The sequence below is a fragment of the Sceloporus occidentalis genome, unplaced genomic scaffold, assembly GCF_023333645.1.
Source record: "Sceloporus occidentalis isolate IW3139 unplaced genomic scaffold, rSceOcc1.0.p SCAF_124, whole genome shotgun sequence".
Classification (NCBI taxonomy): Eukaryota; Metazoa; Chordata; class Lepidosauria; order Squamata; family Phrynosomatidae; genus Sceloporus; species Sceloporus occidentalis.
In genome coordinates this window covers 464,703-478,899 of record NW_028317104.1, presented here as the reverse complement: position 1 = coordinate 478,899, position 14,197 = coordinate 464,703, and the positions used below count along the sequence as shown (strand labels likewise).

The 14,197-nt window shown below is 40.5% G+C and overlaps 1 protein-coding gene across 1 annotated transcript in view; it reads left to right on the top strand.

Annotated features, from left to right (window-relative positions):
• Positions 1-14,197, top strand: part of LOC149282005 (proteasome activator complex subunit 3-like) — a 55,529-nt gene that overhangs the window by 30,214 nt on the left and 11,118 nt on the right. Inside the window, exons 7-10 of the mRNA XM_089498656.1 lie at positions 2,898-2,966; positions 7,847-7,914; positions 8,016-8,070; positions 11,453-11,539. Of these exons, the coding sequence (XP_089354782.1) occupies positions 2,898-2,966; positions 7,847-7,914; positions 8,016-8,070; positions 11,453-11,539 (279 nt within the window). The remainder of the gene's footprint in view (positions 1-2,897; positions 2,967-7,846; positions 7,915-8,015; positions 8,071-11,452; positions 11,540-14,197) is intronic.

The window sequence follows — 14,197 nt, the reverse complement described above, 5'->3', positions numbered from 1 at the left end:
GGGGGACCTGCATCCTACTCTCCGATACGCTCAGACAGGCTCCCCTGCCGGCACTTTCCACGGGGGGAGTGCTGGCACGGGAGGTTGTCTAAGCGCATCGCGCAGATGTTCAGCGGCGATGCGCGTAAACCCCCGCTGCTGGCACGTCTGCTCGGTGTGCTTTAACAATCTCCCACGAGGGGAGTCCCGGCAAGGGAGATTGTTAAAGCACATCGTGCAGACGTGCCGGCAGCGGAGGTTGTTTACGCTCGCCGGTGAACGTCTGCGCGGTAAGCTTTAACAATCCTCCTTACCAGTGCAGAACGGTATACAACTTCCGGTGCCGTAAGATATCTTTATAGTAGGGATGCACTGAAATTAAAATTCTGAACCCAAACAGAAAATTACCCCCCCCCCTTAGAAAAAACAAAAAAACCCACTTTTATTAACAGTAATAAACACACCAAAAAGGGACAAAAAAATGCAATAACTATATATATATATATATATATATATATATATATATATATAAAACAGCAATCACACTATCATGCCCAGGCAACCAGTACATGCTGGAACCTGGGCGTGATGGGCGTACGATTACAGGCTCCCTATGACTGACACACACACACTTATTCCCTTAATCACACATTTGCTCATTCACCCTCCAACATCCCCTTACCTGAACTTCAGATCTCTCACTTGCAGACTATTGCAGGGGCCCTGCTGCTTCCTCTCTAACTACTTCTCTGGCCACGCCCCCAGGGGAAGAAGGAACTGAGCAGAGTCACGTGATGTGCATTCACATGAATCCGCTGGGTTCCTGCTTTTCCAGGACAAGATGCTGCTCGCACACTGTGCGACCAAGGCGCAGGTAAGCATCCCAGCCCCTGTGGATGATTTTCATCCGTTTTTTTTATTTCAGCATTTTACAGATAATGCTCTCTTCAGCCAATATATTGGTGCATCCCTCAAAAAACCATCTTATAATCGATAATGAAATTCATTATCAACTATTTTCATTATCGATTTTATGCAGCCCTACATTGGATAAAACATATTCCTTAACCCCTTAATGGCAATTGAAGTGCCAGGCACGTCATGGCATAAAACGAGCATAGAAAGCAATTGTTTGCTTTTTTTACTCAGCTGGTGAAGAAAGGCATCCAGTAACACCAAAAAGATGTGGGGGTTCTGTACAACTGCTCCTAGGAGTGATCATTTTCACCATATTGAAAAGCTATATGCCTTTTAATTGTGGTGGAGACCAGTGGATAAAGAAGTTGCTGAAGTGTCTGGATATGGAGACCATCTTCAACACTAAGAAGTCAGAGGCCCCATTTGATCGCTCCTAGGAGCATTTCAAAATGCCACCTGTTGGAGTCTCTAAGAAGATGACAGCGCCCATTCAAAATACGATTGCAGATGGTCTCACCCTCTCCTGCAGGTTGTCTGCAGGTACTGCACCCATCTGTGGAGGTCAATGGAGCCCAGCTCACTAATCACTGTGATCTGTAAAACACAATTAAAAAAATGAGGGAAAAAACGAATCCAGTTCAAAGCAAATATGCCAAAAAAATGTAAAGAAAAAAAGAGTCCTAAAGTTGGTGCTGCCATGGAAGTAGTTAAAATACCAGCATTTGTGTGAGAAAAAAACCCCAAATTATCGCAAAGATTTTACAAAGGCTTATGGTACAAAGAATGCATGGAAAGTGTTAAAATACCACTATTTGAAATACCCTTAGGTGGCTAGTTTTCAAAAATACATGGTTTGATGCGGCTAAATTAAATCAGCCAGCTTATAAAATGTCCCAAATAGGACATGGGACAGGAAGAACAGATGTGAAAATTGTTAGCTAAAAACCTGAATTGCTCATGACCCAAATGTGGCCTTTTAACTAAGGCTGCAACTAACTATTTTCATAATCTGTTAGTTGGCCGATTATTTTTTTCGATTAATATACATTTTTCATTTATTTAAAATTTAATAAAGTAACGTAGGATGTTAAACAAATGACAGAATAAAATAAGCTTTGATAGAAATGGATTTTTATTTCCCAACCTGCCCCCAGTTATGCACATTTGAGCCCAGGCTTGCCACACTGCCTCCCGGACAGGCCACTCCGCCCTCCCCACATATGCCTTATACCCCCTTATATGTCACTCCATCCTCCCCAGGTATGCCGTATACCCCCCTGATATGCCATAGTGCACTCTTAGATTTGCAGACTCATTCAGACACAATACTTCTATAAATAAATACTGGGTTAATCTTCACTGCCCCCAGGATTTAGATAACCCTTAGTTTTCTCCCCTTTACCTTTTAACTGCACCTTAAGTTAACCTTATTAAATTAATTAAATTAACCCTCAGTCCTCCAGCATTAAATTGATCCTGAAGAGAAGACCCCATCAGCCACAACTGCCCCTACATTAACCCTAAAGGCCCCATCAACCTTGTGTGGGTACATGGAACGAAAGAGAAGAAAATTACAGCTAAACATGAGCACCACAAAAATGTTAATGCTATCGCTCGTGAAGGGTCCTTAAGGAGTTAAACATTTACTCCCCTTTGCTATACTGCTTGTTATAGCTGTTGTTTACCCTCAATACTAATATTTGGGGGTTTGTAGCATATACCTACAATTCACCGTGCCGTTTTTAGATCTGTGTGATTTCTACATGTGACTTCCACATAATCACCTGTATTGGTATATGTACCATTTCCTTAATACTAGTCCTTACCTCAGGGCTAACATGTTAACCCCCCACCATTTCCTGTTTACTTTTACCTGGCTAAAAACTGTTTAACAATTGTAACTTACTGCGTGATAATTATCCATTTATGTTTTCATGATGCCCTCTGGATCATACTGTAAAGTTTGAGATTCTTTTAATTATATGTATATTTCTCTCTAGGTGAAAATGTGGGTACAATTGCTTATCCCAAGGATAGAAGATGGTAATAATTTTGGAGTTTCCATTCAGGTAAAACTTATGTTAACATTTGTCTGTAGTTTTTGTGTTGCTAGTTAAGTTAAACAAATGGCATATGCTACTTTCAGTGGCAAAGAGCACACTTGAATTACTTGTTGGAATTTTGAGGTGTGCATGGGATCATTGTCCTGTTGGAATGTCCAATATTGCCAGGTAGTGTAACCAATGTTCCTTTAGCTTTGAACTTGCAAACTATGATTCCAACAGTGTCTCTAGGGACATTCAGTGCCTTCGCTATCTCTTTGTATGCTGGTTTTTGTTTTGTAAAGGTCGACAATCTTTTCTAATGTTTCTAGCGTGCAGTCCAATGTGACACTCAACAAAACCTCTAAGCAGTTTTGGTATTTTATGTGTTCCACCTCCAACACCCCTGGTGCAACTAATGAAGCCCTTGATTAGTTAGACAATGTCTTTTTGTGAGGGATTCCGAATAGGAGGTTGAATTAATTTTAAGACTTGAGAAGTCGTCAATTGCGTTTTCAGTTGAATTTGGGGAAAACACTCGAAGCATTCATTGTGTTGGGCTAGTTCAATTGTTTTTGCTTGATTTGTTCATTGCAAACAGCTTGAAATGTCTGTAAATTTTGTTAATAAATCTCATTGGCAATGGGGGTAGAATAATTCTAATTGCAACTGTATGTTGCAGGCAAAGATGGGTAAATGCAGCCAGTTGTGCATCTCTATCATAGCGGTCCTCAGCTCTGTAATGAGGAATTTTCGAAAAGCAATCGTTCAAATTGCTCTTCTGTGGTGTAGCTGGGCTTCTCATACCTCTACTTGCGTGTTTAAGAGTACACACGAGACAACCAATAGACAGATGCCTCATGTTTACTGCCGACTGGCATTAAGCCTTAACGACAATACACCATGTATGGGGTCACAATGCAATGTGTTAGTGACAATGCCCGTACATGTACGTAGTAGCGTTATTTACCGTTGATCGCGGCGTTATCACAGTTTTCCTGGAAGCCTCACAAGTGATGCTGTCCAGGCAAACAAAAAAAAAAAGTTTTTCTGACCTTCCGATCTCCGTGAATCACGGCGATTGGTGGGATAAACGACAGACCAGTGATTAAAATTTTTATTTTTTTTAAATGTAAAAACATATGGTAACATGTAAAAATAATTCCCCATTGTCACCAAAAAAATAAATAAAAAAATACATAACGTGTGTGGGTGCACAAAATGAGAGAAGAAAATTACCTCTAAACAGCAACACTGAAAAATGTTAAGAGCCTTTGTCCCAAAATGTGCTACGGGAAAGACAGTCTTGTCATTAAGGGGTTTAATGATCTGCAGATAAATTGAAACATGAGTATGCTGCCTGGCTAGCCTGGTAGAAATCCCTGCATTCATACAAAGTGTAATGAATACTTGTCTTCCAGGATTGTACAACAAAATTAAATATTTATGTAGTGTGCGGAAGCTTATTGTGGTGGAGTCTTGTGGATTGCCATCTTGAAAATTACTGTATTTGCTCAATTATAAGATGACCCCCCTCAAATTTGAAAATTTAGGAAAAAAAAAGCCTAAAGATAAGACTACCCTATTGGAAAAATATTTACTAGAAAATATTAACATGTAAACTATATTTCATATTTAACCCCTTCAGGACCGGGTTTTTGTTACTAAGGTTGCGCTAAAAGACCGGAGACGTTTTTGTGTTTTTGCTATGTCTTTAGTCAACTGTAAATTCTCTATTCTCAATTAGTGCACCCACACAATTCATATATTGTTTTTTTCAGCACAAGTAGGGCTTTCTTTTGCAATAATAATTATAAAAATGTGGGGGAAATTAAGGGGAAAAAGGAGATATTTTCAGTTTCACCTATAAAAACTTAATATAACCAGTGCAAATGGGGAAAAAAAAAAACTCAGTGTATTTGGGTATTTGTCCTGTTTTGGGAAGCACCTCATATGCCTAGTATCCATTTATTTCGACAGGGTTAAATATGAATGATGCGCATCGCAGTTTCTGATTTTGTGGTAACCTGGGAGTTGCGCCCCAATAGCGGCCAGAAAAAGAAAAACCGCTCAACAAAAGTATATATTTTTTTGAAAGATGACATTCCAAAGTGTTTTACTTGGCATTTTCACACTTGTTATTTAACCATTTTAGTGCCAGTCTGTCCTAAACATTGCAGTAAAATTTAATTTTTTTCATTTTTAACAAACCCATTCATTCCGAACACAGTATTTCACTATTTTTTTTCTGGGTACATAAAATGACTGAAACAACTTGTGATTTGTATTTAGAAACACCCCCGAAATACAGGAATACCCCATATACATGGGTAGGGCATGTCTCTTTGGCACTGCGGGTTCAAAATTGGAACATGCGCATTTCAGTTTTCAAACATGGAATTTTGACAGATCAGTTTGTTGGGTCCAGGTCTCATCTGAGACACGTAGACACCCCATATTTCATTTTAACCCCCTAAAACTATATATTTCCTAAAACTAGACGGCTCAGGGAATCTAGTTAGGGAGTTAGGGGCATATTGGCTTGTCCCATGCAGCTGATTCCACACTGGCACCTTCCAAATTTTTAGTCTAACAAAAAAGACATTTTTCAAATCCACTTTGCAGCAGCTTATTATTTTTCTGAGTAGATGTGTGAAAAAACAAGTCTTGATTTGTGTTCAGTAACCCCCCTGAGTACAGCAATACCCCACATGCAAAGATTAGTCATGTTTCTCAGACATTGTGGAGTCAAAACTGGAATGTGCGCATTTCAAGTTTGAAACTTAAAAAAAAATAAACAAAATAATTCCGTCAGATCACTTGTAAGTTGCATGTTTAGGCAACTGACATTGATACAGGGAGACCGATCAATAATCAGTGACATAAAATGTCACTGACAAGTGATCAGTTAATTATGTATTTTTATTTTTTATTAATAATTTGTGTTTTTTTCATAATTACCCTAGATGACCCCTCTCTATTTGTGGGGCAGGGTCATCCAGGGGCTGCCATAATGATCAGATTACTCCTGTCGGCCAGGAGTGATCTGATCATCATCGTCCCACTTTGATTGGTTTTGCAGCAGTTATTAAACTCACAGCATTTGACCTGGAAGCACCCTGGACTTTCAGGTCAGTGCCATTGTTGTTTTTTTATTTTATTTTTTTTAACTCTGTCAATGCTGATGCTCCATTGAAGCACAGCATTGACTGATATTTAGTCCCCACAAGCTTGTGGGGACTATTAACCCCTGCCATGCTGCGATGGGGTCATACACAATTGCGGCATTAAAGGGGTTAATTGAGCAAGGGAGGGGGTGGTCTCCACACATGTGGAGACGGAAGAACCCTTTCTCCCTGTCCCTGAAGCTGCCCCTGGCAGCTGGGACACAATCTCCGGTAGACTGGAGATTGCAGGGAGGAGTCTGTTTGATCGCTCCTACGGGGGGGCTTGTTTTTTCTGTTGGTTAGACCACAGCAACAGAGCCCCATACAAAACTCGTATTAACCCCTAAAATGACGCAATTGCGGCATTGAAGGGGTTAACGCAACCCCCTATTTTTGTGTTAATATAGCCCTATTTTTAGGGCTATAAATAGAATAACATTATATTAAAACATTAATATTTTAGAACTTCTTGATCCAAGGAGAAATCAGATTGCCTCTTGGAGTCGAGAGAGTTTTTTTTCCCCTGATGACAGAATTCAAAGTAGCTTAATTAGGGTTTTTTTGCATTCTTTTGCATCAAGAATAGGAAGGTTAGGTAGAAGGGTTGAACTTGATGGCCTTAGTTCATAAGGTTGAAAAAAGACCCATGTAATGCTGCACTGACACTCTCATGGAGTGATCAGGCAGCAGGGGAATGCTGTCAGGTCCCCACACTTGCCTGAAGCTGCCTGTTCGCTCCATGAGAGCGTCGGTGCAGCGCTAACCCCTTCAATGCCGTGGCGTTTTATGAAAAACGGATTTTGAGCTGACACAATCACTCCGTTGGCGGGCTCTGGGTGGCTGTGCTGTCTGCTCAGACACCCGGGCAGACAGCAGCAGCAGCGCCCCCGTGATCACCACGATTGTGGCAACGTGGGGACATTTTTTTTAGATGACGTCCCGGTCTCGAAGGGGTTAAAAGGTTGCTAAAAATTACTTTTTTGTTTTTATTTCCTTTTATTTGCCAACCTGCCCCCAGTTATGCACATTCCTGCCTATATGTCACTCTTCCTCCATGATATGCCTCTTAACACCCCAGATTTGCCAACCTGCCCCCCCCCCGAAACACCTTTTAACCGCCTTTATGCCACTCTGCCTACAGGAATGCCTTATATCCCCCCATATGCCACACTGCCCCCCCCTCCGACTTACCAATGCTTCCCCAGACTGGTTCCTCGTACCGGTGGACGTCTGCCCAATTCACGTAGACAACCTTTGCTGCTCGTTAGTTCCGCCCGGGCTTCTATGAAGGAGCACCGGCGTGACGTGACCTTCCAGTGCTCCGTCATAGAAGCGCAGACGGAAGTGCTGGCAGCAGCGGAGGTTGTCTGTGCGATGGAGCACCGGAAGGTCATGTTACGCAGACACTCCGTCATAGAAGCCCCCAGAGGAAGTGCCGCAGCAGCGGAGGTTACCAGAGAAGAGGATCCAGGTCCCTCTATTTGAGGGCCTCTATTTGAGACGAGGGGTATTTTTCAGAGCGTTTGCTCGTCTTATAATCAAGCAAATATGGTAATTCAAATACAAGTTAAGGGTTTTTAGCAAAAACAAATAACAAAACTATGGGCTTGATAAGGCTTTGTCAAATATCTAATTGCTTTTGAAATATCTCAAAAATAAGTTTAGTTCAATATGTTTCAGGATGAGATCTAGTCTTTTTTTTTCATGTAATTGTTCTCAAACGTATATTTTACAATTAAGGAAGAGACTGTGGCAGAGCTACGGACAGTAGAGAGTGAGGCAGCATCATACCTTGACCAGATTTCCAGGTATGTTATGTTTTTAAAATGTCCCTTATTGGGTTACTTGGTGCACCGTATATTAGTTTAAAAAATTGTTTTTTTTTTCTATTTTTCTCCCTTTGCTTCAGGTACTACATCACTCGAGCAAAACTGGTGTCTAAAATAGCAAAATATCCTCATGTGGTGAGTATCATATATTTTTTTCATTTCAAAATGGTAGTAATATAGTAATACTTTCGTCTACTATAGCTTTCTGTCTATCTATCTATATATCTATATATATATATCTATATATCTATATATCTATCTATCTATCTCCTAATACATGCCTCTAATATTATAGCAAAATAGAGTCCAGGATGTGTAGTGTAATTTTTCCCCTACGTTATTCATAGCTTTGAGCAGCTCTGTATAGCACTAATGGCAGCACAGGTCACAGGCATATGCAAAAGCTTGGTGTCACAGCAAATTCAGAACCAAAGAAGTGACCGTAACTTGTATTCTCGTTTTCATGTCTGCAAAGAATTCTTAAAATGCATTGGACATGTGCATTTTGAGCTCACTGGAAGTCTGCTTTTAGACTGTTTTTGTCTTCAAAAATCAACATCTCTGGTTAACATTCTATTAACAAATATTAATCAAGTATTTTTGTTAATTTGATACCTAAATTATACGGACTATATTGAAATGCAACTTTTCTTATATTTTCATATTGCCCATTTTCCTTCCATTAAACGTTTGTTATAAATTGTTATGAACATGCTTCTCTCTTCCAATTCTCATATAGTTATTTCAACATTAATAACTGGTATTTAACACAGGGCTCGACAAATCCCAGGTCGCCATGGCGACTCAGAATTTTGTCCTGGCGCCTAGGTGTTTGTCAGCCTGTGATCGCGGGGCGCTGCTGCCTGCCCAGGAGTCTGGGCAGACAGCACAGCCACTCAGAGCCTGCCCCCGAGCCTGAGATCACTCCCACGGAGTGTTCAGCTGCCACAGGCAGCTTCAGGAAAGGTTGAGTGTTGAAAAAAGACCAGAGTGCTTCCAGGTCAATTGCTGTGAGTTTAGTAAGTGGGCTGATGATGATCAGATCACTCCTGACCAACTGACCAAAAAAAAAAAAAACCCTGGCTCCTAACTTTTTTAGCTGGCGCCTAGATTCACAACAAATTTGTCAAGCCCTGATTTAACAGGACTAAAGTTCCTTTGTTGTCCATAAGATACAAATGCTTATACAAAATATAGTAATATCCCCAGTTATAAAATATATAAACTGTCATACGAGTAATTTTCGTATTAAGCTGAATACATATATCATATTTATTAATGTCACAATGGCCATTTGATAGAATACAAATAAGGTATGCCACATAAAATTGCTAAACCTAATCTATATCCATTAATATTGTAGGAATAATTACGTTGCAATTCCAATTGTTCTGCATATCTGATATTTAAAAACATTGGTAACATTACATTGTAATTTAGGAATGACAAACCCTTTCGAAAACGTTTGTTCTTGAAATCCCCCACCTTTTTTTTGCCAGATTGGCACATGTGATGATCATTCCATGCATCTCTTGCTATGAAAGCTTTGTTGTAGTCTCCATAAAAAAAAGTCTCCCTAACTGAATTTTCATAGTATAGAAAGTGCCTTCAAGATGATAACACCTAGGTGTTAATCGAAGACTGGAGGAAAAGATTTTGGAAGAGTATCAGTCAGTGTAACTTTTTGAAATACAACCGAATATAATATGGACTTATCACTAATATTATTTGCCTGGAGCTCCTTCAACATTATCTTGTTGGTTATCTGTTATTTATATAGTGCCAATGACTTACACTTATTACAGTACATACTTTCAAATTATATGTCAAAACTAAATTTGCCAGAGTGGGGTACACTAAGTAAAGAGTTCCCCTAATCCCCTTATGAGGTACTGTTATGTTCTAAGCCAAGTGACAAAAATAATTATTAATTAAATTAAATAATTATTTTGCCATATGTATGGGAGGAGTTTTGTACTTTGACATTTTTAAATGTTTTTGACTGGTGATTCGTAGGGTGTGCTTTTACATTATATAGAGAGCTGTGTAGAGATTTTGCATTCTCCAAAAAAATTTAAATTGCAAAAACATCTTGCTCCTTATTAAACCTGAAAAAAGAACTATACATATACACTCACTGGCCACTTTATTAGATACATCTGTTCAATTGCTTGTTAACACAAATAGCTAATCAGCCAATCACATGGCACCAACTCAATGCATTTTGGCATGCAGACGTGGTCAAGGCATCTTGCTGAAGTTCAAACCGAGCATCAGAATGGGGAAAGCTGATTTAAGTGAACATGGCATGGTTGTTGGTGCCAGACGGGCTGGTTTGAGTATTTCAGAAACTGCTGATCTACTGGGATTTTTAGGCACAACCATCTCTAGGGTTTACAGAGAATGGTCCGAAAAAGAGAAAATATCCAGTGAGCAGCAGCTGAGGATGAAAATGCCTTGTTGATGTCAGAGGAGAATAGGCAGACTGATTTGAGATCACAGAAAAGCAACAGTAACTCAAGTAACCACTTGTTACAACCAAGGTATGCAGAATACCATTTCTGAACACACAACTCGTCGAACCTTGAATCAGATGGGCTACAGCAGCAGTAAACCACACAGGCTAAGAACAGGAAACGGAGGCTACAATTCGCACAGGCTCACCAAAGTCGGACAATGGAATACTGGAAGAACGTTGCCTGGTCTAATGAGCCTCGAATCCAGCTGCGACATTCAGATGGCTGGGCTGGACTTTGGTGTAAACAACATGAAAACATGGATCCATCCTACCCTGTATCAATGGTTCAGGCTGGTGGTGGTGTAAGGGTGTGGGGGACATATTCTTGGCACACTTTGGGCCCCTTAGTACCAATTGAGCATCTTTTGAGCAATTGACCCATCTTCTGATGGCTACTTCCAGCAGTATGATGCACCATGTCACAAAGCTCTCATCTCAAACTGGTTTCTTGAACATGGCAATGAGTTCCAATGGCCTTCACAGTCACAAGATCTCAATCCAATAGCGCACCTTTGGTGAAATGGGAGATTTGCATCATGGATGTACAGCCAACAAATCTGCAGCAACTGAAGCTTGCCATGTCCATACAGACCAAAATCTCTGAAGAATGTTTCCAGCACCTTGTAGAAAGTATGCCACGAAGAATGAAGACAAAAGGGGGGTCCAACCCAGTACTATCTAGGTGTACCTAATAAAGTGGCCAGTTGGTATATGCTGTATTATTGTACTTAAGCAAATATACTTCTAAACATACTTCATATTATACTAAAGTTATAACATCATCCGAAATGTTAGTCCTTACATGTAAACGTGGGATCATAAAAGCCCTTGTCTGTCATTGGGGTAAAAAAATGTGTGGATGCATTAATAATGAAAAAGAGAAAATCCTGGTTTAACACTAATGGTAAAAAGGCTCCAGTCACAATGCATGTAAACCTTACTCGTCGAGAAATCATACAATATGTTTGATGCATATTTTTTTTACTTTTTGTCCTGCAGGAAGATTATCGACGTACAGTGACGGAAATAGATGAAAAGGAATACATCAGCTTACGTCTAATTATATCAGAGTTAAGGAACCAATATGTAAGGGAAAATTACCTAACTGCTTTAGTTTCTTATTTGTATATTCATATTATTTAATAGACCAGATGGGCAACTCTAACTTACATGTGTTAGCATGGATTTTTGTTTCTAACCTATGCAGGCCACCTCCTTCCCTGTTCATAGTTCAATGTCACAATACCACTTTAATATTGCACATACAGTATTTGCTCGATTATAAGACTAGGTTTTTTTCAGAGCAAATGCTCTGGAAAATAACCATCGTCTTATATTTGAGGTTGTCTTCCAATCGGACCTCAAATAGAGGTCTGACTACAAGACAAAGATCCAGATCCCCGCAGCGCTGCAGGGGACCTGGATCCTCTTCTCCAGCAGCCGGTGGCCGTCTGCAACCTCCACTTCTGCCGGGGCTTCTATGACAGAGCACCAGCATCACATGACCTTCTGGTGCTCATTCATAGAAGCCCCAGCGGAAGTACTGGCAGCGGCAGCAGCAGCTCAGGTTGTCTGAGCACGGGGAGAAGTCTAAAGAAGCATGGGTAAGAGTGGCATATGGGAGGGGGGACTTTAAAGAGCTTTCTGGAGGCAGAGTAGCATATAGGGGTTAGAAAGAATATGAGGGACGCAGGGTGTCATATAGGGGGTTAAAAGGAATATCATGGAGGCATAGTGGCATATTAGGCATTTCTGGGGGCAGTGTGTCGCATAAGGGGCATATGTGCATAGCTGGTGGGCAGATGTGCATAACTGGGGTCAGGTTGGCAAGTAAAAGGAGATAAAAACAAAAAATGCATTTTTATCAATCATAGTTTTTATTAAATCTGAAAAAATAGTTTACATGTGAATTCATATTTACTAGTAAAACTTTTTTCCTATAGAGTAGTCTTATATTCAGGCTTTTTCTTTTTTTCCTAAATGAATATTCAAATTTTGGGGGGGGTCATCTTATAATCGAGCAAATATGGTAGTTTTCAGTTGCTCTCTCATGCCATGTTATGTCCATACATTTGAGGATTTATTTATGAAGTGGAAGCTAGCAGCACAGCTATAGTTTAAAAAAAAAAAAAAAAAAAGTCAATCACAATGAACTTCTCCTGCAGGATGAGTTGAACTTTGTGTGATGCTTTGTTCGCTAGAGTGATAGTTATTATGAGTATTTTCTGTGTGTGTTTGTAATTAATACTTAATATATTATGGGCTGGGCTGGACTTTGGTGTAAACAACATGAAACCGTGGATCCATCCTACCCTGTATCAATGGTTCAGGGTGGTGGTGTAAGGGTGTGGGGGACAGTATTTTATTTAATGAACAGGAGCACATGTATTTAACATTTTTGGTTTAGATGATGCCGTTAGTCCAGCTTTTGACAGAAATATTGAAGACCTTTTAATATACCATAAAGTTATACGGTGTGATCGCTACTCTCATTCTTAATGCCACTTTAGGGAACCCCTCTTGTTGTTCATGTGCCCTCGTGATCATGTGCATCATGAATTACAGAGGGAACCTATACTTTATAGCCTTTTTAAGGTCCCTCCAATTCATGATGCACTTCCGCTGTGCTCTCTTACTTTCTCATTACCTTCTTCGCCAACTGCTTCAATGTCCTTTCCACAGTTCCCTTTCTCTAGCCTCTTCTTGGTCTTCGGTCTTCTTTCTTCATCTTGCTTCTCCCAGATATTGGCTCCATTAACCAGGATTCATAGAATGTTTATGCAAATCGGTGGAGACCCCGCACACACACTTTCGCATGATTGGAGGAGCGGCCCCATGGAGCACATCGTGGCTCCGCTGTTTTGCAGAAGTGCTACAAGAAGCCAGAATAATACAGATGCATAAGTGGAGAAAGGTGCAGAATCACTACTTTTTCCGCAGATACATCTGCAAAATTCTGGCTACTTGGTGTACTTGCACAAAAGGGCAAGAGTCACAGCGCTCACCACAGGGGCAACTCTACCCCATTCCTCCAATTGCGGGAGGTGAACACGAGCAATTTCCAGAGACCATAGACCGCACAGGAGAGGTAAAAACGTACCACTCCAACTTGAATATCTAAACCCGGATAACAGTCTGCACCCCTAATTTAAAGATTAAAGCAATGCGGCCTATATTTGGGAAGACAAGAATATATATTTACACACACTCACTGGCCACTTTATTAGGTACACCTGTTCCATTGCTAGTTAATCAGTCAATCACATGGCCACAACTCAATGCGTTTAGGCACGTAGACGTGGTCAAAACAACTTGCTAAAATTCACACCAAGCATCAGAATGGGGAAGAAAGGGGATTTAAGTGAATTTGAACATGGCATGGTGGTTGGCGCTAGACGGGCTGGTCTGAGTATTTCAGAAACTGCTAATCTACCGGGATTTTCATACACAACCATCTCTAGGGTTTACAAAGAAAATATCCAGTGAGCGGCAGTTGTGTGTACGAGAATGCCTTGCTGATGTCAGGGGGAAAATGGTCAGACTGGCTCGAGAGGACAGAAAAGCAACAGGAATTCAAATAACCACTCGTTACAACCAAGGTATGCAGAATACTATTTCTGAACGAACAACACATCGATCCTTGAAGCAGATGGGCTACAGCAGCAGCAGAACACACCGGGCTTCACTCCTGTCAGCTAAGAACAGGAAACGGAGGCTACACCACGGGCTCACCAAAATTGGACA